At 33.4% G+C, this 27,591-nt stretch overlaps 1 protein-coding gene across 1 annotated transcript; it reads right to left on the minus strand.

Moving 5' to 3' along the window:
* Positions 1 to 26,331, minus strand: AUH (AU RNA binding methylglutaconyl-CoA hydratase). The gene is made up of 10 exons (XM_070938705.1): positions 26,081 to 26,331; positions 24,203 to 24,270; positions 24,032 to 24,119; positions 20,184 to 20,270; positions 18,357 to 18,449; positions 16,952 to 17,008; positions 8,125 to 8,312; positions 3,609 to 3,659; positions 1,732 to 1,779; positions 1 to 453 (listed from the first exon to the last, which is right to left on the minus strand). The coding sequence occupies exons 1-10, from the start codon at positions 26,295 to 26,297 to the stop codon at positions 376 to 378; spliced, it is 975 nt and encodes a 324-aa protein (XP_070794806.1). The 5' UTR covers positions 26,298 to 26,331; the 3' UTR covers positions 1 to 375.
* Positions 26,332 to 27,591: the final 1,260 nt, after the last annotated feature.

Raw genomic sequence — 27,591 nt, forward strand, 5'->3', positions numbered from 1 at the left:
TCAATTTGGGAAATGTCATAAATTTACACATTCAGATGGAATAAAAATGCATTTGCTGATCTACTGATAAATTTATTCAATATAGTCTACAGTGTGCGGAATTATTTTGTTCCAACAGCAGAACACTTATATAGTTAAGTCTCTTTAGGAATGTATATATTTAATTGATAAGATATACAATTCAAAGATGTGGAATAAAGTGCTGTAGAATTCAATGACCTTGCAATTTCACAGAAAAGTCTTCAGGACATATACATTATAAATATCAATCTGTGGGTATTTACATTTACTTCCATAGTTGCAGTAATCCACATTCTGAGGCAAAGAGTAAGCTAAAAGTCTTTTATTTCATTTGCATTTTAAAAGAAGTTTTTCTTACTCTCCTTTGTAGCGAGGAGGTCTTTTCTCTTTAAAAGCAAGAAGACCTTCAATTCTGTCTTTTGTTGGGATAGTCTACAAAGAAGAAAATCTTTTTCAATTCTTGTAAATTAGTTACATTTATATACAAACATCACCCAAAAATATAGGTTAGCAGAAAGATAAGAAAAAATGTAAGCCAATCCATGGCTACAAAACGCTTGCAGCTGTTGTAAATCAATCATGCTCTTTTATAATCAAAATTTTTCTGGTTATTAGAGATGGGATAAAACTGAGAGTAGTATCTCATATTTGTTCGTTCTGAAATGAGAATCTCTCAAAAAAGAATGTATATATGTAACTATTAATTTTGCAACAAGGATGTAAATTGTGACGTGTGGCTTTTTAAAACTGGTCTTGCAGGAAAATTAAATACTCCTGAAAGAACTGAACAGCAATGGGCATCTCTTTCCAGTTTTCACTTCTGAATAAGCTCGTCTTAATCAAATAAACCAATCACAATTCATGTAAAACAGAATTAGTATGGTGCACTCAAGAATAAAGAAAAAGCCCACCTCCCATTAAGTCTTCAAAACCTCCCAGACATTCTTAGGATATAAGAATTACCTTGGTACCCAGAATGCTGCTGATCTATTTCAACTTATTATTCAGATTACATGATTGTTAATTTGATAAATTTCAATGGTAAAATAATACAATGGTGAGGAAGACTCTAGATTACAAATTTGCCTGTAACTCACAGGGTTTGCAAGTAGTACAAGGAGAAACAGAGATATTTGTCCCAAAGGTGCTTTTTCAAAAGGCAACTGGACTTTGTTTTTCTTTGAAGAAGTTGTGTTTCTCATTCAAGAAGCTTCAATGAAGAAGCTTCTTGGATGAGAAGTGAAATGTCTTCAAGGAAAAACAAAGTTCAGTTGCCTTTTGAAAAGCACCTTTGGGACAACCATGACCTGGATGACTATTATGATGTCTGCATTTCTAAATAATGCTGGCAACACCCACAGAGGTAGGCCAGAGGTAGGATTCATGAGAATAGGTGTTCATTTCAACACGAGCACTCTAACACTGTAAATGTGTATATATTAATCTGGAATTAAGTCATATTTCTAAGCAGGCATACTGTATATACAATTGAACAGTAAATGAGTAAAGTTCTCACCCAAAAAGTGAGGTACATGAGGTGCAAAGCAAATATTTGTAATTCCTCATCATCAAAACTGAACTATCAACTATTTTAGTTTGATACTGAGTGATGACATTGCAATCTGCATATTACCAATATTTAAACATGGGAAATAGTTTGGGGGTGGGGATTTTGGAAGGCACCAAGGAAAGATAATTATAATTTCATACCTGAGCATAACAGGCTTCTTCAATTGCCAAACCTGTTAGCAGATCTACCTAAATAACAACAGAAGTGAAATAAATTTAAACAGTGTTGAAAATATTCTGCATACTAGTGCAAAAATGATATTCTTATCAATAATAATAATAATAATTGAGGCTATACTTCAATAGAATCTTAGGTTAGAATTTAATAAGGATGTACAGAATCTGTGGCAGGTTCCAATACTTTTCAGGCCTGGTTATGTTTGCTGGGATTAATGGGATTTGGGAGTCACAGGTTTCCCCCCCCACACACACACACACATTAAAGTACAAAGAAGCTGTAGTTTTGTGGCCCTAATCTATTGTATTTTTGTGAAATTTTATTTAGAGTTTTATTATACTGAAAATGTGCCCCGATTACAGAAATCCAGCTAATGTCTTTAAAGTACTTTTAACAGGATGTCAACATAGTATTCCAAGAATTTATATTCTAACTGCTACATGATGCATACTGCATTCCATTTTATGACTAATTTATATGTATAATAGTAAAGTCACTGATATAACATTTTAAAAAATAAACTGAAATGAAAAACCATATAAAACGTTTATGTATACAAGGCCACAAGGGATAAGTGGTCATAGTGAAATGAAATATAAGAAAAATATGAGAAATCATGTGATCCCTAACATTTTCCCACATTTTAATAGCAATTTAATCTTAGCCAAATTCTAAAACAACTAAGTGCATGTAACAGGATATATTCTCCATATACAGATAAGGGCATTCAAAGCACCATTTGGGATTTCCATTTGAGACCTATTTCAACAAAAATTCACAAATACTTTTGCTGAGTACATTTACTGTGTGCTTATATGCTTCTCATATTCCTTAAGAACTTGGGGATACAGAACTACCTATAAATAACATATATACTTATATAAAGTAATACATAGATCAATATCATACTTTCAGAAAGCCATATCACAAAATACATCAAAAGATAACTTTTGGTATCCCTTTTGAACTTTTTGCATAAAGCAGAAAAAATAAACTTAGGGTCTTTGGTTTTGACAATAAGTATTTTTTAAAAAATAGGGAAAGAGGTTGTATATTTGTATTTATAACTGCTATAAAAATAGAAGACACTTCTTTATTTTTCTTCTTCCTTTTCAATTTTTCTGTAACTTTTTTCTTCTTGAACTTTAGCTCTATTTTATGTTTTCCTTATTATTTTTTTTCTTACTCTTAGTTTTTATTAATTTTTACTCTTGATTTAAAAACATTTGATAAAATTATGTTAAAGAAAATAGCTTTTGGTCATGCTTTGTAAAAATAGATAAAAGGATAATGTTCACTAAACATTTAAGAAGTCTAAAGATACCAGTTTCTAGTATAATTGTGCTAGAATACATATTTTCAGAAACCTAGTGAGGATAGAAAAGAAATATATTGTCTTTATTCAAATAGAAATTTGCAAGCCTGATAAAAATATGTTGTATTCAAAATACTAATTCAAAAATGAACAAAGACATCATAGCTTAGCAGACTTTCTAATGTTAAGGAATAAATAAGCTGATTTATAGGGATTACTCCTTTCAAACTGAGGACTAAGTAAGATATGAGAGGAATCTGCACAATTCGTTTTGTTCTGTGTGCAATAGGAGGGTCACATTCAAACATTCATGATTTTGTGAGGCAATGAAACTAGAAGTATAGTAGTCAGGAAAAAAGTATGGATAGGTTTCAGTTTTCCAAACTTTCCATACTGTGCTTGAGACAATACATCCAACTACTGTTTTAGAGATTTTGATCCATATATATCAAGTATACAATTTCTGCATGTACTTTGTCCCTTTAAAAAAAAGATTAAATAAGATGCACAAATAGATTTTCTTACTTCCATTCCTTGATTTATGGCCAATTTTGCAACTCTCATTGCTATGGGTCCCTAAAATTAAAAAGAAATGTAAGTTTCAACACAGAAAATAAGGTTTGTGATTTTTAAAAAGGATTCAAATATCAAAATTTCATTTTGCTATCTCAGAAGTCAATTGTATTAATTGTTACATTTATGGAAATGCATGTGGACCATAACAGCATTTGAGGGTAAGAATTAAGACCTAAATCTATAACTTCACTTGACAAGCTGACTTCAGTAAACACAATATTGAATCTAGCATCTTTTATGTAGAATAGGGTTTTGTACTCAAGGGCTTAAAACATATTTCATAATAGAATGAATACTGTATCAGCAATATGAAACTAATCTGGAACTAATGATAAAAGTGCTGGATTAAAAATCAGATTATGAGTCGTAGAACTTCTACAGGCACATAAACTGGCTTGGTAGCTTTCAGCCAGTTCTTTCTTTTAGAATAACCATTTTACAGAATTGTTGTAGGGAAAATCGGAGGAAGGAGGATTAAGTACACCACCATGAGTTATATAAAAAAGAAGTATGATCTAAATCTATAAAATAGATATATGCATGCATATACAAAGCTATATTTAGCAAGTTCATTTATTTATACTTCTATTTGTATTTCTATATGTATTATAATAATTTTTTATTAAGAAATATTAAACAATATGATACATTTAAAAAAAAAAGGCACTGCAATTTTTGTAAGAATTTCTAGAATATAAAATCTGTAATTTGTTGGCCAGTTTTATGGCACCTGCTATATGTATGAGAGCTGAACTCCTGAAAAGTAAACTTGGCATTTGGAAAATTAATATCAAATAGAGCACCAAGATGAGAAAGACCTGTCTCTGAACATTTATACAGGACAACAAAAATAAAAAAGGTTTCTTGGCTGCAAATATACTACTGTAAGCGGTCATCTATCAATTCAAACAAATATATACGTAGAAAATTTCTTTCTAGTCATCGCAATGTGTCAGAAAGAGCAATGGTCTTTCCATTTTCTACATTGGTAGGTGAAGATTAAATTTTCATAGCTACCTACCCTGTTTCCCCCAAAATAAAACATCCCCTGATAATAAGCCCAATCAGGCTTTTGAGTGCATGGCAATAAGGCCAAGCGCTTATTTCAGGTTCAAAAAAATATAAGACAGGATCTTATTTTCGGGAAACATGGTAATATAAGCAGGAAGAAAGCTGCCAATCTGAATGAGAATCAGGCAGCAATAGCTGGAGCAAACCTTTATGATCCCATACATCAGTATGGAGCTTAGAAAAACCTTGAAAAAACAATAATAAACTTCAATCCCAGTGAAATGGTATTGCTCTGGCCTAACCTAATTAAAAATGATAAGCATCAAAAGAATAAAGCAATGTGTCAAGCGCAAGAAATCAGGAGTACAGACAGTTCAAATGAATATAGGTTTATTATATGCTAACACTGTTATAACACTATAAGAATCTGAATTAACAGTCAACGCAAATTGGCAGTAGATAAGAGTCAATGGAATTCAAGGTGTGCTTGCCTTAGATCTCTTGGGGGCGTGAAGGGACTTGAGACTGATGACCCATTTGATCCCTCCCTTGGGCTCAGCCTGGTCATCTCCTGCACAATTTTTTAAATGGTGTTTAGGAACTGGGAAAACAGACTATTTTGAATGAAAAAAATACCTCGATAAAGGACTATCTTGTTCTATGGAAAATAAGGAAAGCCCTCATCATAATGTATACATACATATGTACATACGTACGTACATACATACATACAATGGAGAATAAGGACTATCTAGTCTAGGACTTTCATGAAATGCTTCACTTGTGAATTATGTAAAAGAAAAGAAGTGTTAAGCAAGGAAGGAAAGGCTGCAAGATATACTTTACTGAAGAGTGAACCAAATTTTGTTATTTCATATGCAAGACAATGGGGAAAATATGGTGGCCCCCATATTGCACAGGATTCAATTACGGCTTTGGTATTTCCATTTAGCCCTGTTGAAAGCTTCTGAGAAGCCAACGAAGTCAGTTCTATCTTGACTTGGAAGGACTGTTGAAGCCAAGCTGTAAGATTGGTTGATTATGTGCCATGAATCTGTAAAGCAGAAGGAATTAAGATCTGGGTGGAAGGCTTGTCCCTGATACACTGTATGAAAGGAAAGTCAGTTTGGTTCATAAGTAAGAGATGAAAAAGAGTAGCAGGACAAACTGCAGCTCCTGAGGTCATTGGGAAATGAACGCAGCAGATTGCTAAAACAACTTTGAACCTTTAATGGGCAACGATCTGGGGGATGACAATAGTGGTGACAACTCTAAGGAGGAGTGAAAAATGCAAATATTTTCTTACAGAGTTAAGCTGCCAGATAACCTTTGATACATGGTAATTGTATGAGACTTGAAGGAAGGTGAAGAGGCTATAAGCACTTCAGGGCCAGTTGCCCTTAAAGTTTGTTTCCAGAGAGAAGTAAGCAAACAGGAATGATTGTGATGAACTTGCTTAGTAAATACCTAAAAGCCATGCAAATATCTAACCCATATGATTTTAACCAGAGCAAAGATACAGATCAAAGCCCTTAGGGCCATAAAGCTCAAGATTAGAGGCCTGTAACTGAAGAACAAATTATCGCAATTAATAACTCAAGGAATTTCTGAGAAAGAGTAAAGAAAACTAAAAGGAAAAAAGGAAAGGAAAAAAAGTATTTAGACAAAGCAGTTCAAGAATGGCTATGTTAATACTGTCATGGTTGAAAACCAACTGAAAGGATTTCAGTGAGAGCCACATCTAACTGTGTGGTATATATGGGTTCAGGGGACTCACAAAATGTTTTGAATACTCTGAAAGATCTGCACAGACACATAATTCATATAAGAAACACAGCACAATAAAAACTGTTCCACTTGTTCATTTCAGTTTTCACCTCTGTTTATAACTACAATTAATATGAGGTAGATTGAAAGATTCAATTTTAAAATAAAATTCTTCTATGAGTTTATGCAACCATACTAAAGTGTTATCAAGATATGTCATTCATGATATTTCTTCCCAGATGTAACAATTGCATGGAAATGAAATGAAGCACTTTTCATCATTTCTCAAGACTTTAATCTCCAATGAGTGGCACACAGTAATTCAGAAATCACTGCTAGTGACAATCAGGATATTGCTATTAAGAATAATTTAAAAATTATTAGTAGAAGTATGTTGTCTAAAAACTATGCACTATAAGTATTAGAACAGATAATGTATAGTATGAATACCTCAATGTACATACATCAGTATGACATTTCAAGGACTATACAGTGTATTATTGGTCCTCTAGATTTATGGTCTTGGGAACTTCAACCTACTGAATATACTGGCTGGTAGGTGTGTTGCTTCAAATGCATAAAACAGTAACAGTACCTACCTCCTTCCCCATATTGAACAAACAACACTAAAACTAGAGTACTAAAAATTGCAGGCAAAAACCAACAAATTTACAGCTTTCATGAAAGCAGAATGACTATCTAATCATTCTACAGGTAATCCCTGGGTTATGAGCATTCCCTTAACAAGTTACGCAATAAGCGCCCCTATTTTAATATTAATATGAAATGTATTAATAGGATGGGAAGTATTATGATTTGATAGATGTATGGAGATAGATAGATAGATAGATAGATAGATAGATAGATAGATAGATAGATAGACAGACAGATAGATAGACAGATAGACAGACCGACCCACCCTGCCAAAGGTAACAAAATAGATTGTGATCATATACCACATTGTTCACTAAGGAATTTTAAAATGTACTTTGTAGACTGCTTGAGAGCTTGACAATACTGACCTTTAACAAAGATAATGCTAGGTCTACTATACTTGACAACAGAATAATATTCTTTTATCTATTGTTTCCTAACAATTGATCATTTCAGATCAATAAAAATCAAAATATTTTTTTACTCTATCTAGATAGTAATCAAATAAACAAATATTATAATATTATAGAGGATATTATCTAATATATAAAACTACATACTTTACTTTTTAAACCCATTTATAAGTATACACTTTCCATCAAGTTAATGAAATTTGTATTTATAATTTGGGCTATAAAGTGCCACTTCACTACTTTTTACTGATTAACAGAACTTCAACATTTTAATTTATTTTGGGAAACTAAATTAGGAAATGTGGAGACAAAAGAATTTTAAAAATTTCCATAGTAAGATGCTTAAGAAAATGATGGATACTAAGCAAAAATACTAGTTAAAGTACTAAATCTCAAATAATAACAAAACCCTCCAATATTTATTATTAATTCAATATTTTAAGATTTGTAACATAATCATGGATAGATGAATAATATGCCTATAACAACAACCAAGGAAGAAAATTTGGCATTATAAGTAATTATAAGTAATGGAGGGCTTTCAATATATTTTATAGTAATAATTGTCATCTATTGCAACAAAATGACAGAATAAAGAATATCATCCACTGAGACTGTACCTGAGGTAAAAATTCTCTTGCCAGGTCTAACGCTCTTCTGTAGGCAGCATCCCCTGCTTCATTCTGTTCAACCACATGACTGATCAAGCCTATTGATTTAGCTTCTTCACCGTCAAGTACACGAGCAGAAAATATTAATTCTTTTGCCAGAGACACACCAATGGTACGAGGTAGTCGCTGTGTCCCGCCTGTAGTTTAGTTTAGGAAAGGTAAGAAAAAACACAAATACTGATGCTATGGAGTATCATCATCTTTAATATGTTAATATATTATATAATATAATAATATAGTTTTAAAAGTGTGACTGATTAATAAGCCTTAGAGTGATTTTACTATTACTGCAACCAGAAAAGAAGAGTAAGAGTTCAAGTACTTTAAGAAAATGCACATGTATCGAAAGCACAACATAATACACATATTATTTTCTTTCTCAAGGCAAGTACACATACCCAATTTTAACAGGTCATCTCCACTCAGCAACTTTCCAACATAGAAAATAGATCAAACATATTTATAAAAATGCACTTATCAATAATTTAAGAAAGTATATACGCTGAAATTTGGCCCAACAAAGTAAGTTTTAGTTTTCATTAACCAACAGATCAGTACCTTTATTATCTAGACATCAGCTGCAGTCAAACAGATAAGCTACACTGCTGATGGATGTTAAGCAATGATAACATGTAAGTAGTGTAATATTCAATCTTTAACTGAAGGACTTTCTGTCTGTTAGTTCAGCCACATTTGTTAGATCCTGAACTCTCCCCAGTTATGAAGGTGACATGGGAGTAATTAAGGGATGGGTCCATGCAGTGATTTCTGCTTCTTTGAGGGAGTGGTTCTGCTGGTCTGAAGGAGACAATGGCATCCCCTCTTCCCAGGAGTCCATCATTGGCCATTACATTATTTTAGACAATTATTTTCCAGGTTCCAAATTCCACTTTATAGTAAAGGTTGTAGAGAAAGTGGTTGGGCAACAATTACAGAGGATCTTGGAGGAAATGGATTACCTGGACATGTTTCAGATGAGTTTCAGACTCTATGCAGAAGGTGCTAGTCATGCTTGTCAATGACCTTTGGCAAAGCCGGGACGGTGCATTCATTGATGAATTCATTTGAAGGTCTGCCTAACTTAATTATTTCTACCTGCCAAGTATGTGATAACAGAATGGGAACAGAGTCACCTTATAGAGGAGATTGGGAGCATAAAAATTTAATAAATAAAAACAATAATAAACACTGCAGGTCCCTTCTATTAAATGTTATCATCTTGTGGAACTGAGGAAATTTGCCTTTTCTGTTGTGCCTCTATAATAGCAACCCTTCTCTTCCCCTTCCCCCATGGAGATACAGAAAGCACTTCAAGGTTCTGAAAAATACTTCAGAACTGGTTTTGGACTCAGGTTTGTGTGTTTGTGGATTTGATGTGTTTTGGTTTTATTTGTTATTGTTTGATTGTTTTAATCTGGGCTGCTTGTGGGATTATACTGTATACTTTTATACTTATGCACTCTCACCTGCCACTCACGCATAAACCATTGCCTCCCCCCCCCCCCCGCCAGTCCACAAAGATGGAAAGGTTTGCTCTTCTAGTCCCATCTTAGGCACAAAGCCAGCTGAATGATTTTGGGCTGGTTACTCCCTCTAAATCCTAGAAAAACTGAAATGGCAAATCAGTTCTGAAATTCTTGCCAGGAAAACTGTAAAGACTCATTCAGGCAGTCACTAGCAGTCAACAAGAAACATCATAATTTACTGAAATACATGATTATGGCAATGAGAATAAATTTTGCTGCACACTGGAAGAAGATATAATCCCAACAATATTTGATTGGGAATTTAAATTTGGAAAATATGCAGCACTGGCAAAATTAACAATATATATTCACAACAGAATTTTAACTAAACGTAAGCAAGAATAATTACAAGATATCACGTGGCATGGCAAATATAAACATTTATAGTTTGGCCTCTCTGTGAATCTAAATGTTTATGAATATTATAAATTAGCTGAAGCACAAAAAGGGGAAAGTCAGAAACCAAATAGCCTCATTTTTCTTTTTCTTTTTAGTTGTTATGCCTATTTGGTTTTGTCAATTTCTTTTTTCTTCAATATGCATCAACAGTAAATAATATTACACTGGAGACCTTAATATTAAGTAATCAGTTTAGGACAAAAACATTTACTGTATAAAACTATTTTCATATAATGTGCAACTGCTTTTTATTGTTATTTTCAGCTTTGGATGTAAAAGCTGTATTATCTTAAGCTTATTAATGCTGACATTTTAAATCATAATTAATACTGATATAATATCTTCTTTTTCATCTTTAATGGTCTAGGACTAGGTTATCTAAATATTATAGTGCCAATAATCTATAGTCAGCACTGCACAAATACCATGATATTGAAATAAAATAAAATAAAATAATTAAAAAAAAAGCTTTCCTGTTTTCTCACCTAATTCCTAAAAATTCTAATTAAAGAATTTCAAAAAAATGTTCTCAATGGAATAGCCAATTTAAGTACTATAAATATTTCACATTATTTATCTGTGGGGTTTCTAGCATAAGCAAAACGTGAGTCTTTAACCATATATTCCAGCTGTCTAAGATTAAAATGTCTCTTTTTACTCTTTTTTATTTATATAAAAACATCCCAAAGGACTAATGTCTCAGTAGGAAAAAGAAACTATTTTCATTTTTTTATGTTCCGAGAAAGAAAAAATCTATTAACAGAAATTTTCAGATAGCATCTGAAAATGGTTGATTTATAGTTTTTTAAATTTCAGAATGAGAGTCGCTGAAACGTGGCCTGCAATTGAAATGAATCCTATTAAGTAGTACATAAAAATGATTCGTTCACAGCAGGATAATTTGGTGTTTTTTTTTTAAATCTAGTTAAAAATGTTTTTATGTGCATTTACTTTTTAGATTTCAAATACATCAATCAGTTTAAATTTCAGTGTGTATGCTTGGAATATTTTCAAACTGTGAGAATAGATAAGAGGATCTTTTGGAGGAGTTCTATGTAGCTGAGAATCCTGAATTAAATTAAGATCACTATGAGTTGACAGAATGGAATAAGGCTTAGGAAAACATCTTTGTAATATTTCAATAAGTTATTCTTGAGGCCATAAATGTCAATCAGAGCAATAGTGTTATTAATAAATCTTTTCTAATAACAAAATAAAGTATAATTCAGTGTCACAAAGCTTGTATTGTACATTAATTTTAGAATTGCTATTAAGCATAATAACTACCCATATACTAATACAGGTTTGTCCAATCCAACTTCTAGGTCTCTTCACCTGGTAGAATATTTCCTGCAACACAGTATATGGCTGTAAACTTTTCCCACCCACCCACCCTCTTTTTTAATCTGAGCCCAATTAGATTCTAGCTGATTACTTTAGGCCCACGCCTTCACATAGGCAAAATACTTCTCAAAACCAATTTCCCAATATGGCAGACATCTTGTTCTGTGGAAACTTAAAAAGTAATAGATACATAAAGAGAAAGGATTTAAATAATGATTACAGATCTAAACTAAAAGAAAGTAAATATAATAAAGAAAAAAACAAATCTCACTCTACTAATATTAAAAATGGGCAAAAAAGCCCTTTATTATAAATCTACAGTAGGCTCTGGCTTAAAGCTCCTCACCTCTCTGACCCTGGAAATAAAAATGTAGAAAAGGAAGCTTCTGTATTCATACAAGAGCAACAACTGTTGAAGTAAAGGAAAAGAAAAGATAAAGTTTGTTACAAAGCAAATAAATGCAAACCCTGTAAGAACTCCACATCAGAGAATTTCCATCTCAGAATGTGTACATTTTAAAATATTTTCTCCCAGAAGAAAGATAGAAGATTGCTGGATTTAAAAATAATTAAGTTTCTTGTTTCCTGTCAACAGACATGACAGACATGCTAAATCAATTTTCCTCTTTAAATTTAGCATTTGCAAAGGAAGAACTGGTTAAATCATTATTTTATTTTTACTTCCTACTTATTTTATTTCCACAGCTAGAATCAGCTAGCAACAAGAAGACTTCCTAAATACATTCTTTTATGTAAATTTAACAAAGAGGTCAGCTGATCTGCAGATACAAAAGCAAATTAATTTGTTAAAATTTATTTCAAATAAATCATCTATATTAAGTTAGCAAATACTGCATGTATTGAATTTATCATAAAATCCTTCCTTCTAAGGATTTCATGTGAAATAAAAATAATTAAGTTCAGTACTTCCAAATCTGTATAAAATTTAAGAGCTTCAGCTTTCATAGTTTTAAGGTCTCCATACAGATCCCAAATATACCAGCATCCGGATTCATAAATCTACTTTTTCATCCATTTATAGATTAATTAAGGTTTCACCATTAATTCCAACCTCACTATTGCTTCTCATATAAATAGGAATACATCTCACTTTCATGTTTTCTAGCCCAACAAAATTTGAGGTGGCTCTCAGGGATTTCAAGTGAATTTATATGCTTGTCCAGGTTTTCTCCCAATTATCTGAAGTACAGCTGGGGTGGGGTGGGAGGCACTGCCTTTTTCATTTTACAAGGCTTATTATTAAATATAATGTCCTGGTTCTTAATGCAAACTGTGAAAGTTTGTGTATGCATCACTTGCTATTTATAGCAGCAATTTTGTTCACATAGTTGGAGGGAAGTAAAAAGAGGCAACTGTTTAGGCTTCAAAATCAAAGTCATACCATTTCCTTTGTAGAATTTTCTATTTTTCTATTTTTAGGACAATATTGTAAGACATTAAAACCTTCAGCAGTCATCATCCAATTTACCATACAAGAAATGAGGCATATGCCAAACATTTTGTGATTTAATATTCTAATTATGGAACTAGCAAGTATTCTGGAAGTGTTCTGGCTCCCAAGCCACCCCTGCCAACCACAATGGACCATCCTGATACCAGAACAGCCTATTTCAAATTTAGATCACTTCCAGAATATATAGAATTGGTAAAATGATCAATTTCAGAATCAGAACATTCTGTGAAAGCTTGCTTGCTAAAAACTAATAGTCTACACTTGCATCATTCAAACCAAATGTAAAGTGTTTACATAGATTTTCTGTATTTCAGAACAATCCTCCAAGTGCTCTCTCCAAAGCAGGTAGGTAGCATTTATGCAATGACATCATTGTGCATGTGTTGTCATAGTGGTTTTCTGAGAACACTGCTACATTGGAGTACTATGTTATTGTTCAGAATAAAAAGTTAAGGAAGATTATCACCTCAATTTATGACTGCAACAACTTATGATCAAAATTCTGGGTTCGTTTGTGGTCATAAGTCAAGGACTTCCGGAGTACACAATACTATATTTTGTGTCTTAAGTATAAATTAAACTAACAGTAGCCAGAACAAAACCACATATTTAAATTAAAAATAAACCACAATACAAAACATAAAGTGTGATGCACTGTGGCCTTCAGAAAAACCAGCAGAGAAAAGTAGATAATTTTTCCTGTTATATGAGCTGTCAGTATTGAACTGCAAAATGGATAATCATCACCTCTAAAAATCTATTCTTCTGTACATGCTTCATGTTCTATAATGACTAAAGAAAACCTATGTTTTAAATGCACGATTATGCTAACTCAGCTGTAACTGAAAGCATGGTTGGGTGTTGATTTATAATGTACTTTGAAGATTTTGATCAATAGCTGCATTTTTCAGCTGTAGCAATACATGTATTAAAAGCTTCTAAATCAAGAATCCACAAATATTGCTCAGGTTTACTAAACATCATCTATTGGTGTTTACCAACCACTTCTTCGCCTTCTCTAAATCTACTGATCTGCACCAAAGCTTGGAGTAAGGGTTTCTGTCAGTTTTGCCAGGAGATAAAGAAAGGATAATATAAACAATATTCTGTTTCTCATATTTATCAAATTCCACACAAATAAGCTAATACCCTAAACTATGATTAAGGAGCAAGACTGGCAAATAAAGTCACCTGATATTATATTACCTATTCCAAGTACAACTGAAGAATACCTAGAAATATATTTTAACATGCTGTATAATGCAAAGAAGCTTTTAAAAAACCAGATAATGGGACATTATCGGGTTTTTTGTATGCAACGAAATTTCATTTTAATGTATGCCGATTAGTGTACATTCAAAGTGACAATAAAGTTATTCTAAGTCTAAGTCATTTGAGGAACTACTGCTAGATTTATTAAATCAGTTACAATGAAATTCATCTGAATCAAATTCTATTTTGGGGATAGCAAGCAGGAAAACACATGCAAGCCACACTATTCTTCTTAATTTATAAACACAGAACTAATCCACCTCTTTCTATTAGCACTTGAGATACATTGTTTAATTATTTGGAAATAAGATTGGTGGTTGAAACATCTGCTTTCTATACTATTATATTATAACCATTTCTCTTGAGAGTATATAACTTTGTAAGCCTAAAATAATATTATATCAAAAGCAAATAAAGTTGAGTTTTCATACAAACTAGTAATGATGAGAAATAATTTGATTACAACATCAAGACTTCAGATTAATCATGAGCTCAAATAGTTAGACCCAGATTTATGATCAGAGTTTGCATATAAAAATGCTTTGATTTTGTAAGTGTCCCTTTGTATCGTTCAAGAAACATGTCAATACTCTTAAATTCACAGGTCCAAAAAAGATACAGTGCTAAATCACCACATGCTATGTTTTGTAATTCAATGGCCAGTCTGCATCTTCATGAATTTTTACCATGTAGTAATAAAGGAGCTTGTGCACCTGGCTATTATCGTTGGGGATATATAATTTCTACACAGTTCACCCTTAAGGGACATGTCATAAACAAAGTATCTAGTAGAGAATAAAATGGCAACCTCTCTCCAACATTTTGTCAAAAAGTTACTGTTTTCTAATGAAAATAATCTTCTCTTTTTGTTTCTTGTACAAACTCTCCTCCTCTTGTTAGCTTTAGGTACAGATTAGCATTACAGGTAGTCCTTACAACAGTTCATTTAGTGACTGTTCAAAGTTACAACAGTGCTGAAAAAAGAGACATGACCATTTTTCACACTTACAACATTGTAGCATCTTTGTAGTCATGTGATCAAAATTCAGACTCTTGCCAACTGGTTCACATTTATGACCGTTACAGTGTCCAAGGGTCATGTGATCCCTTTTGGGACCTTCTGACAAGCAAAGTCAATGGGGAAACCAGATTAATTTAACAACCATGTTTCTAAGTTAACCACTGCAGTGATTCACTTCACAACTGTAGCAACAAATATCGTAAAATGGACCAAACTCACTTAACAAATATTTCACTTAGCAACATAAATTTTGGGCTCAATTATGTTCATAAATCGAGAACTACCTGTATAGTTATACAAACCAGCTATTTTTACATTATTCACATTCATCAAGCTTTGAAATATTTAAAGTTTGACAAATGATAAACAGATATAGTAAATATTAAAAGAAAATATTTAGCTACCTATCATAAAGAAAAATGACGCATAGTTGATAAAACAGTCAGAATTTTTTGTCTTCATGCCCCCATTTCAGATCTTAGTCACTGAAGTAGGAAATAGTTCATATTTATAATTTCTTCATGAAGTCAAGACAAAGCAATATAGAATAAATCTATTTTTCCTTCTAACTCCTACATTCTCAAAGAGATAGGATCTTCAATTTTTATCAGCCAAATCTAAGATCATCTGGGCAGTGCAACTATATCTACAGGTAGTTCTCAATTTACAACCATTTCTTTAGCAACTGTTCAAAGTTACAACAGCACTGAAAAAAATGACTTATGACCAGTTTTCACACTTATGACCATAGCAGCATATCTACGGTCACATGATCAAAATTCAGGCAGTGGCAACTAGCTTGTATTTATAACTGTTGCAGCATTCTGGGGTCATGTGATCAGATTTTGCAATCTTTCCAGCTGGCTTCTGACAAGTCAATAAGGGAAGCTGGATTTGCTTAAGGATTGTGTGATTCACTTAATTGCAATGATTCAATTAGCAACTGTTTTGAAAAAGCTCATAAAATCGGGCAGGTCTTGCTTAGCAACTACTTTACTTAGCAATGAAAATTCTGGTCTCAACAGTGGGTTTTAAATCAAGGACTACCTGCATATTCAAAGGAAGAAAATTAAAGAAGTGCAACTTCTCCTTCCCCTTTGGGCAGATTGGGGACTTTTGCTGCACAGAAGAAAACTAAGCAGCAAAAATCCCCAATCTGCCCAAAGGAGTTCATTTCTAATGCTAAAAATCTTCACAAGTAAAAATGGGCAGCATGCATATCCATGCTCATTGCTTGTACAATGGTATTAGAAGGTAAAATGCTCTACAGTCTAAGAGTAGAGAGATATCCTCACCAGCCCAACCTGGCTTCATTTCCATTCTCCATGACTACACACTTTAGATATCATAAATTGGTAAGACATTAACAACATTATGACAGTTATCAAACCATAGAGATGGAAAAACTGTATTGAAAGTCAATTTGGTGAAGTCATTAATATACTGGCCTAGAAACCAGGAGACTGTGCATTCTAGACCTCCCTTGGGAATAAAAACCAATTGGGTGTCTTTGGGCCGGTCACTCTGGTTCAGCCCAATCAATCTCACAAGGTTATTGCTATGGTGAAAATAGGAGGCAGGACTATATTAAGTATATTCATCACCTGGAGTTATATACAAAAAATTCAGAATGAAAATGTTGTTCAAAACTGGCCAGCATCTGGACAACATTCAAGAGATGGAACATAACAATAACATTTATAAAGAACTGTGACATAATTATGAAAAAAAATTCCATACCTGCACCAGGAATGATCGCTAATTTTGTTTCAACTAGACCCATTTTTGCAGAAGAAGCTTTAAAAAAAAAAGAAAGTTGGTTTTTGAAAAACCTACAAATTGTTTTAATAAAATACAGGAACTTAATAAAATAAAACTGTAGCTTCATGGTAACAGTTTCAGATAAAAGTGAAAACACTAAAAAGGGCAGAATGTTAATGGCTATGTTTCAATTCAGCACTAAGCCATGGTTTACTAAGTAACCAAAAACAAATTCCACTGTGCCTTAGGTTGTATGGGAAAAAACTTTTTCTCTCAACAGGCTCTGTAGCTTTTCATTTTTCAGAAAGGGCATTGCAGGAAGTAGGAAATCAACTCTTCTTTAGTGCCTATGTGCAAATTGTAGTGCCCATTTCTGTTCTCTGTAAAAAGCCAGTATGTGTCATGATTTTCTAATATTTTCACACCCAGGAAAATAAAATTCTTTGTATAGCAATTGTTCTGCATACAATATATGCCCATTTAGAATACTTTTCTTTATGTATTTATGTATGTATTTTTTCAATACACTGATCTCCAGCTAAACTAGGCAAATTGTAGTGAACTGGACAGTCCAATGATTAAATATTTTAATTGGGATATATTGCTGTTGCTTTTATTGTTTGTATTTTTATTTTTTTTAATTGCTGTAAACCACCTGAGTTGCTTACGCAAAGAAAAAAAAAAGCAAGGTATAAATTTATTAATATATTTTTTAAAATGCTTTTAAAGGGAGAAATTCAGATACAGGAAGTTGTAATTCATCCTCTCTTCCTGTGAACTTTCTCACTTAGAGCAAGGCTACAGAACAATATCCATCATGCAATTATCTTTATAATTTAGTGTTTGGTTTTATGTCTAAAAGCTTTGATTAAACAAAGGTTAATTATCTTTTTCCATCATTGGTTTTATTAATGCTGTAATTTTCTGGATCTGAATGAGACAAGTAAGAAGTGAGGGATCCATTCCAGTTTTAGCAACCATCTCCATCCAATAGTCTAAGCTAGAGGATGTTTCCAGGATAGGTGACATAAAAACCTTTCACCTACTCCTGTAAAGTGGAAAAAATTGTTTTAATGTGAACACTTCATTAACTTGTTCCTTTTTTTTATCCTTTTTTGTACTTATTAGCAACAACCCTTTCATGACACAAATCACAAAATTTTTATATTAGATTAAATACATTTACCCTGGATCCAAAAATTAAAAGATACATGCTAACCCTAATGTAGGTACTATAATAATTACCTAATTAAACAACTAATTAATAATTAGTTGAGATGTTCAAAATTACATTAAAATAGCATTCAGAAATAATTTCCCCTACACTTGAATTAAACAAGGTTTAGAAAAACGCTTTAATTTTAAAAATAGGACTAAATCTTACCTGCCACTCTTATATCACAGGCTAGAGCCAATTCCAGGCCACCACCTAATGCAATGCCATCTATTGCAGCTATAGTTGGTACTGGAAGATTAGCTAAAAGGCAAAGTTAACAAAAATATTTTCAGCCAGTTGTCAATATTTGTAATATAAAATTAATTTTATGAAATTTCTAATATCTATTTATTTATTAATTTATGTGCCGTCCATCTTATCTAAGTGTGATTCTATGGATAACAGCATTTTTTTTTTGTTTCCGTCCAATATTAAGTGCAAACTAAATTTTGACTACAAAGATATTTGGGATATTAACAGCAATAAAAAAAACAAGATACCAGAATTAATTATAATAAGCAGCAGTTATGACAAAACAGTAATTCCTGATCTGTAAATATGCAAATCAAAATAGATGTTATCTATTCATGAAACTAACAAATATGGAAGTTATTTACTTTATTACTTTAATTTATATGCCACTCCATTTCCAAGCAGCCAAGGTCCTCCTGGCTACAGACTCCACCTTTTGTTCAAGTAGGAGCTATGAAATGAGGAGGATCAAATAGAAATTCGATAATAACAACCCCACTCATTGTTTGTCACCAGCAGTCATACACCTGTACTACCAGTGAATATGTAAGTTTTACTTAGTTGTTTGTTTCAATACAAGATAACTGACTCAACGCTAACAGAAGTTATCACTGAAAGACAATAAATTCTTAAAATACTGCCATTCCAATCTTAATGGATTCTTAACCTCATTATCAAAAACTTTTTATGAATTTTTGTAAATATTCCTTCTGAATTGCTGATGAAGTTATTTTCCCTCTTTACAAAAGAATATTTAGCAACTGGCATGTTTAGTGAGAGATCCATGAACAGAGGTGGCTGCTAGATTGATGGCAGACTCCATCCTCCCCTGCTCTCTACCAATTCCATCTTTTTGCTTATCATATTGATGTAATATTCTCATTGTTTCTGTTGTCATTGTTTATTTTACTGTTCTATTATTTTACTTCTGCTCGTTTTACATTCTCTTCAATTTTTATTCCTTTTTATTATTGTAAGCCGCCTAGAGTAGCCCCACGGCGAGATAGGCAGTAAATAAATTTAACAAATAAAATAATAAACAGAATTGACAGCTTGAAACACAATTATAAAATAATTGTAAGCACTTTGAATTATTTACTTATTGCTTAGCGCATTGTAAGCCACCCTGAGTCTCCGGAGAAGGGCGGCATATAAATCAAATTAAAAATAAAAAATTTACAAATATAATGTTTTGATACTGTGGAAAAAAGAAATGCCTTGGCTCTACTCCTTCTCTCTCTCAGTCTAACTGTTTAGAACACGTTTGTTTTAACATTAAATCAGTTGAAGTTTCCGATTAAAGTTTTCTAGGAAACAGTTTAATTCCCCCCCCCATTTTGATCCTATTCAAACTGTTTGAGAGTTTAACTTACTATTTACTTACTATTGCTGAGCACATTGTAAGCCGCCCTGAGTCTCCGGAGAAGGGCGGCATATAAATCAAATTTAAAAAAAAAAAAAAACTTGTGAAGGATATTCACTGAAATAAATTCTGTCTATACATTTACAGGGCTTATTTATACTCAATTCAGTAATACTGTATCTAACAACAGAGAGAAATATAAGAAAATTAATATTCTTTAGTGACAATTATCTCTTTGTCATGTTAATGATAATTAATCTTAATTTATTAGAATTATGAAAAATTTAAATAGGATTTTTTTTATCACTGGGAACTTTATTTAGTACTACCATTCATGACTGATTGGCTATCAGGAATATTTCAATGGGAGTTGTACTTACCCATTTCATTAATAGTAGATCTTGCTTTTGAGACAAAAGAGCTTACTTCACTAGCATGCATTTTAGCTCTTTCTTTAAGGTCAGCACCTGCAAATGACATTTTATGGTCATATTTAAATATCATCACGGTTTCTGTTCAAATCAACCCATCTTCCCCAACCTCAATATCCATCAAATGTATGAACATCAGCATTTTCATGAATGGCAAGGCTGGCTAGGATTTCTGGGAGGTAGGCAATATAAGTGAAATAAACCAAAATGGCATAATCCATTCATACTTTCAGAAAAAGTAACATGGAAATGTAAATCTATTTCTTGACAAGATCTGGAAACTCTGTCACTTTTCTTTACAAACATTTGGATATAAAATAAAAATGTGTATACAATTTACAAAGTACTTAAAACATACCCCATTGCATGTTTTATATGCATATTTCATAGAAAACATGGAAATAAACCAGTCCTCGTTTCATAAAGGGCAAAAAAAAAAAAAAAGAAAAAAAAAGAGGAGGAAGTTAATAAAACAAACCAAACTAATTTTCAGATGGCTGCAACTGTTTATGTAAAAAAGGGATTTGTTTTTCGTGATAATTCTGAAAACTATCTCTAATTCTTGGTGTTATAAGCATGACCATATCTTTTGAATGCTATGATAAAATGAACAATTTTACAAACAAAATAAGGAAAATGAAAATAAGGAACATGTCAACAATTCAACAAATCATTTATAAAAAGTTATACATTTTATCCAACACCAAAAAATAATTGTTTCAAATTTCATGCTTAAGTCTCATCTGAAGCAAAGCACTCAATTAGAGCAATTAAGAGACTTTGCTCTATACAGTCAATGTAACAAAAGAGTAAATTTATTAAGTCTATAGCCAGTTATTTAAATTTAGATTAACAACAACTTTTCTATGTAAAGTCTATATAAAAAGTTTTATAATTGTAGTCGACATGCATATGTATCCATAATTAAATGTGACTGAAACATTTCATATAATCCCACTCACATATATTAAAAGCCCAGGATGACAAAAATTAGTGATGCAATAGCCGATTTTATTTCTGCCAAGATTTAAAAAAATTAACAAGTAAAAAAAAAATCTGAGTCAGATTTAAAAGTGCCATTTATACATTTTCAGGGATATCAGATTTATATCAGGCATTTGGAGTAGGACATTAGAATGAGCTATTTCCTACTGATTACCATAATACATATAATTCATATGCTCCCCTAACCCAAGAAATGAAAAATACTCAATTTATCTTGTCTATTTCAATGATTGCTGTATTAGTCTTCATTTAACTAACTTAAATGTATTTTCATTGGACCTGAAACTGAGGAGTGCAATTATGGAAGGATTATAATTAGAAGATTATTAGATGGAAAAATGTTTGAATGTTTGCAGTTATATGATCATATCTAACAGCTCTAATAACATATAAAAGGTTTACACAATCTAAAGAAATTGTTCCTGAAAAAGCCAAGCTCACACATATTACTCACACATGCTTTATTACAAATCAATTTCAGAATAATTTTACAAATAGCTATGTAATTTCTGACTCTGATTAATAGCAACAGAGTATATACCGTTTTTATGTTCTTAATCTAGATATTTTGCAATCAAAACTTAAGTATCAGAAAATTTAAACAAGTAGCAAAAAAGTACTGACATTCAGTGACATCAGAAAAGAAAATAATATTATAACATTTCCTGGTTATTATTCTCAGCCTACACAACTAAATAGACCTCTGCTAAAATTATGGCAACAGAAATAAGAGTCTCTGCAAAACTATTGCCTTGGCCACAAGTTACACTTACAATAAAATATGTACTGCCTTTACATTTGCTGTTTAGTTAAAATGGATAAAAATTAATAATGATGAATTGCAAGAATATGCAATTTCTGTAGCACTGTACTTTAGAACCATTATCTGAGTATAAGGCTCAACTTTAAATTTTGAAACTTTAAAGAAAAAGACAGAGAAGATGCCATGCCATGGTAGCAACATAAAATAATTAATGAACTGAGTAGATATTTAAACACACAGTTCTGTTTCCTTTCCAATATGAGGGGTAAACAGTAATATTTTATTGGCTGCTACAAACTAGGTTCTCAACTTCAAAAAACTTTCTTCAATATAAATCTCCTAACCCTCCTCTGTAGCTCATTATTGCATCTACATACTATTAAAACTTGTGTCTGTAATCTTTTTAAACCAAGATATCTCAAATGGGATAACTTTCAGAATGTGGGAACCCATTATTCCCCAAGGGAATGAAAATTTTGGAAACTTGTGGCTGCTTCAGCGCTGCCAGTTGCTATTTCTTCAGTACTCCCATCACACTGCTATAGTCATGTGATCTTCATTTTCAACTTCCCCTAACAGCTTCATGGCCAGTCCTTTGTGAGTCAGGGGAGAGGAGGGAAGCAGAGGGCAGGGCAGGGCAGGGCAGGGCAATTTCTAATGTTCATTGCTAGCTTCCTACAAGGAAATTCAGTGGGGAAACTGAGAGAAATTCAAAAGTCACCCCCCTCCCACTGAATTTTTGATGTCCATGGTCATTCCATTTCTCTGTTTAAATAAGGAAATATTTCTGAAACAGTGACCCAATGAGTCACAGGTTGTCTAGGTTTCCTTAATATTACTGGTTTGAGAATGTTGCTTCTTGTTAATCATAAGAGGATCTGAAACACTTCGCAGCTAAAGCTCCAGATAAAATACCCTTAAATAACAAATTTTAGAAAGCTACAATATACACTACATTTCTAACATTAGACAAGGCAAATAAATAAAAAATTCATCATCCTTTTCCTTTTGGCAATGCTTAATTTCAGATACTACAGTGGATTTTCATGGTCCATCAGAGCTACTGATCTCTAAATTATACATGGTTGCATTTCCCCAGGCAGACCAGGTATGCTCTGGAGTCACAACTGTTCCTTGAAGAGGTCACTGTTGCAGCTAGAAGGGTCTTTTTGTGCAGCTTTCAGTTGTGTTCCAGTTGAACCCAATCCTAGATCAAGAGGTTCTATGCTCAGAGTCACTCAGGCCCTAATTAATTCCTGTTTTACATTGGGTTGCCTTTGAGGAATATTTAGAAGCTTCAGTTCAAAAACAGATAAAGACAGTCCATGGGTTATGATGGCAATTGGGATTGGGAACTCTTATCTCTGTCATAAAATGTGATGTCACATGACTGTATCATTTAGCAATGACAATTACGGAAGTAATATTTGCTGTCCTTAAAACAATGGCAATTTTAAATGTTTATATTTTTAACTGTAAATCATCCAGAATCATGAATGTGAAATGAGAGGCTAAATAAAGCATTGGGTTATTAAGTCAGGACTTCACATGATTTAATTTCCTGCCAGCTTACCCACTGACTTTGTTTTTAGGAAACAATCAGGGAATGCTGGACACTGAGATTGTGTAACTGTGGCTCACTGAGATGTTGTAATCATAAGCCAGGTGCAAGCATATGAATCACATGACTGCAGGGACATGGCAAGGGCTGTAATTCCGAGGATATATCTTAAAACCTCCTTATTCAGCATTGTTGTAACTTGTAATTGCTGAACAAATGGTTATAATCTGAGGACTACCTGCATAGATATAGATATTTAGACACACGCACACAAAGTCAGGAAAGTTCTCCAGTCTATATAGCTCATTACATGTTATGGAACTTTTTTCTTAAAAAGGCACAGCAAATATTACTTAAACATAGAACTTGTCTATATTTAGTTCCCAAATAAAGGATTCTGAGTTACTTCTGCTGAGTTTAATAGATTATGGATTTCCAGATGGATAATAAAAATTAAGTTTGCATTACCAGCACAAAATACCCCAGGAACTTCACTTCGGAATATAACTGTCCGTACTTTTTTGTCTGTTTTCAAAGCGTCCATAACTTTTGATATCTACAGAGAAAAGGTGTGGATATTATTAACACTAATTTTCAGATTTGCACATTAGTAAGTAGTTAAAAGTTTCATTTACTTACCGTTTTAATAAGATTTTTATTAAGTGCATTTTTTGCATGTGCTCTGTTTATTCCAAGTACAACAATTCCTGAATGCAGGACAAAAAATAATTACAAAAATCAGTTATGCATTCCAAAACATTTAATGCTACATTTTTAAGACTTCTACATCTTTGGGGGAAAATGCAGCAGTTTATATGAATAATTATTGCTGGGCATTTATCTGAAAATTTAGATGATATAATAACTAGCATGGAAATACACAATTAATGCTTAGTTGATAAATACATTTTAATATATTTCTTATTTGAAAACTATACTAGATAATTTGGAGTATTAAAAATCTTATTAAAGTAAGAATGTAAAATAAATTAGAAATAACATAAAATAAAGTAATAATGGCAATAGCACTTAGACTTATATACCGCTTTACAGTGCTTTACAGCCCTCTCTAAGCAGTGTATAGTCAGCATATTACCCCCAAAAATCTGGGTCCTCAAGATACAAGTTCTAAAAGAGTAAATACTTAAAGACTAATCACTATACAGGTAGTCCTTGACTTATGACCACAACTGAGCTCAAAATTTATGTTGCTAAGTGAGACATTTGTTAAGTTTTGCCCCATTTGATTACCTTTCTTGCTACAGTCATCAAATGAATCACTAAAGTGGTTAACACAGCTGTTAGGGAATCTGGCTTTCCCATTCATTTTTGTTGTCAGATTACAAAAGATGATCACATGATGCTGGGACAGTGCAACCATCATAAATCAGTTGCCAAGAGTCAGAATTTTGGTCACATGACCATGGAGATGCTGAAATGGTCGTGTGAAAAACAGTCACAAGTCACTTTTTCAGTGCTATTATAACTTTGAACGGTCACTAAATGAACTCTTGTAAATCGAGGACTACCTGTACCATAAAACTATTTACTATAAATAATACACTATAAATTGGAATAGATGTATTTCATCTCCCAATCTTCCATGTTTATTAAAAAGACAGGAAATGAGAATTAAAACAAGCATAAAATTAGAGATATATTTTCTCACAAAGCATGAGTTTTCAATGCTTTTCCTCTCAAAGTACACTTTTCTCCTTTCACTTTACTTATCTAAAATAATCATTTATATTGATCTCTGAATATATTGCAAAATTCAAGAACATGACATTCAAAAGATAACTGTACATCATTCCAGAAAGCATAATCAGTATATCTGTGTAGGTGCATCCAATCAGCTCAATTTAAAATGCAAAAACTTTATTGTACTTTTAGCTTAAGTTCTGGGCAGACATTCTTGATAGATTTATAAGATTTCAATATGATTCGAGTATTTATCCGTACATATTTTCCAAGAAATTCTGCATTCTCAAACACTAAGAATAATTATAGACTGTATTTTTTTTAGAAATAGGAACGTGTATCAGCGACAGCTAAATGACAGGCCACCTTCAAATAAAACGCAGGACTTTCAAAGTCTGCACATCAGGCATCCTGACCTTACAATCCAGGAACCCATCCTCCCCAGTCTCCTAAACCAGAGTAAGGCTTTCCCGAAACGGCGACTGTAACAGGCAGCATCACAGAACACGAGAAAGAGCCGCGCATGCGCTTTATGATTGTGGCAGCTCGCACAACCCGCCCCCGCCAACGGCAGAATTGAAAGGGTCAGGCAGCTTCATCATTTCGGACAGATAATTGGATGTGAAGGCGTCCCATCGACGAGTCTCCGCATCTGACAAGCAAAAAGCCTTACAGGGCAGAACTGGAGGGAGGGGAGGGAGGGAGGAAGGGGGAAAACAAATGGCTTTCTTTGGAAATGTTGCTTCAGGGCTGAGTGACAGGTTAAAAAAAAAAAAAAAAAGACCCCGCTCCATCCACGCCGGCTCCAGCCGTTACCTTTATGCTCGTCGTCCAAATACCGAACCCGCAGCTCCTCCTCCAGTCCTTTGGCTTCGGAACTGTATTTTCTCACGGCCGCGGTCAGGCCACAACAGCTGCTAGGGCTCACGCGGCCCAGGGAGAAGGAGGAGGCGGGTGACCAAGCGACGGCGGCTAAACCCCCTGGATGGTGAAAGAGCCTAAGAGCTACCTTGGCTGCCGCCGTAGCCGCCATGTTGCCTGTCAAAGGAGCACGCACAGCGAGCCCGTCTCCAGTGCGGTCACGTGACGGCCACTTTTCGCGCGGGCCGCCAGAGGAGCGGGGCCCAACCGACAAAGGGCCTGGAAACGGCACGTGACTCTGGGAGCGATTGGAGCCGAAGCTCCGCGGGGCAGGTGTTGCTCGATCGATTCTCCGGAAAGAGATCCTCTTGCCACTCGGGTAGGCTTTACAAACCTTTCGCCCTGCCCTGAGGACTAAAGAATGGCCGTATTGCGAAGTTACAAGTCAACTTTTCCTATTTATTGCCTTATTAGAAAGTTTTTCGCCGGATGGAAAAGGAGGAACGAAATATTTCCTAAGGAAAAAAAATAACATTTTCCTTCATTTTTGTGCGACTTTTACTGTTTTGTGCCTCGATTCTATAGGGGGCTGTGGTGCTGATGTACGTTAAGATCAATCATCATCATCACCGATTTTATTTTTTTTAATTTCAATATAGAATTTTATAAAGCGTTGCTTATTCTTTAAAAAGTAATTAAAACTTTAAAATGCTTTAAATTAATATTAAAATCATTTAATGGTGACAAAAACACGAATAGTATCGTGATTTTTTTTTTATCGTGGAATATATGCTTTGTATGCTTCTTTATATTTCGGCAACATAATATACTGCAACATATAGACAACATAATGGAGCAATTCAGCAGTCTTTATATCCATGCAAAATTTCCATCACACAAGCCTATTGACTTGTATGTTGTTATTGTATGTTTTGATTAAATCATGGACAAAAACTTTTATTTCCTGTAGGCATATATTTCTCAATAGTTGGCTAAAAAGGGAAACTGGTCTGTGTACCCTAGCTCAGCATGAAGTTTCCCCTCATTTTCCAAATTTTACAGTGGTTTTTCAGTCAAAATTCTGTCAAGGAGCTTCTCGGAGTGCTTAAGTTAAATTGTCCTGTCGTTTTTGCATTTATTCTTGCTACCACTTTATAGCATTCTTCTCATCTGCATTTCTGCAGTCTTTTGCAGAAGACTGCAGTTAAAACGTTGTACATCTATTGCATAAAGAAATAATACACATATCCCCAGTTAAATGTGAGGAAACAGACCCAAAGATTGTGAGGACATCAAGGGCTGAGAAGCCAAGCGAGGGGGTGTCTCAGTATGTGGCCTCTCAGGGCCTCTCCCATCCCTAAGGCACCATCTGCTCAATGTCTAGCACTTTCATTTAACAACTGCATCAGAAAGTTGTTGCTGAGGCTGTGTTGCTTAATGGCTGTCACTACTTGCAACTGTAATGG

The sequence above is a fragment of the Pituophis catenifer genome, unplaced genomic scaffold, assembly GCF_029215685.1.
Source record: "Pituophis catenifer annectens isolate HBS135680 unplaced genomic scaffold, rPitCat1.0.hap2 SCAF_2, whole genome shotgun sequence".
Classification (NCBI taxonomy): domain Eukaryota; kingdom Metazoa; phylum Chordata; class Lepidosauria; order Squamata; family Colubridae; genus Pituophis; species Pituophis catenifer.

What these genes read in the sequence shown, in the direction of transcription:
- AUH (XM_070938705.1), bottom strand. Translation starts at nt 26,297, where the DNA reads ATGGCGGCTACGGCGGCAGCCAAGGTAGCTCTTAGGCTCTTTCACCAT. An exon ending in TTTGGACGACGAGCATAAAG is followed by an intron (nt 24,271 to 26,080) that starts GTAACGGCTGGA and finishes TCCTGCATTCAG; the next exon opens with GAATTGTTGTACTTGGAATA. An exon ending in ATCTACTATTAATGAAATGG is followed by an intron (nt 18,450 to 20,183) that starts GTAAGTACAACT and finishes TTTGCCTTTTAG; the next exon opens with CTAATCTTCCAGTACCAACT.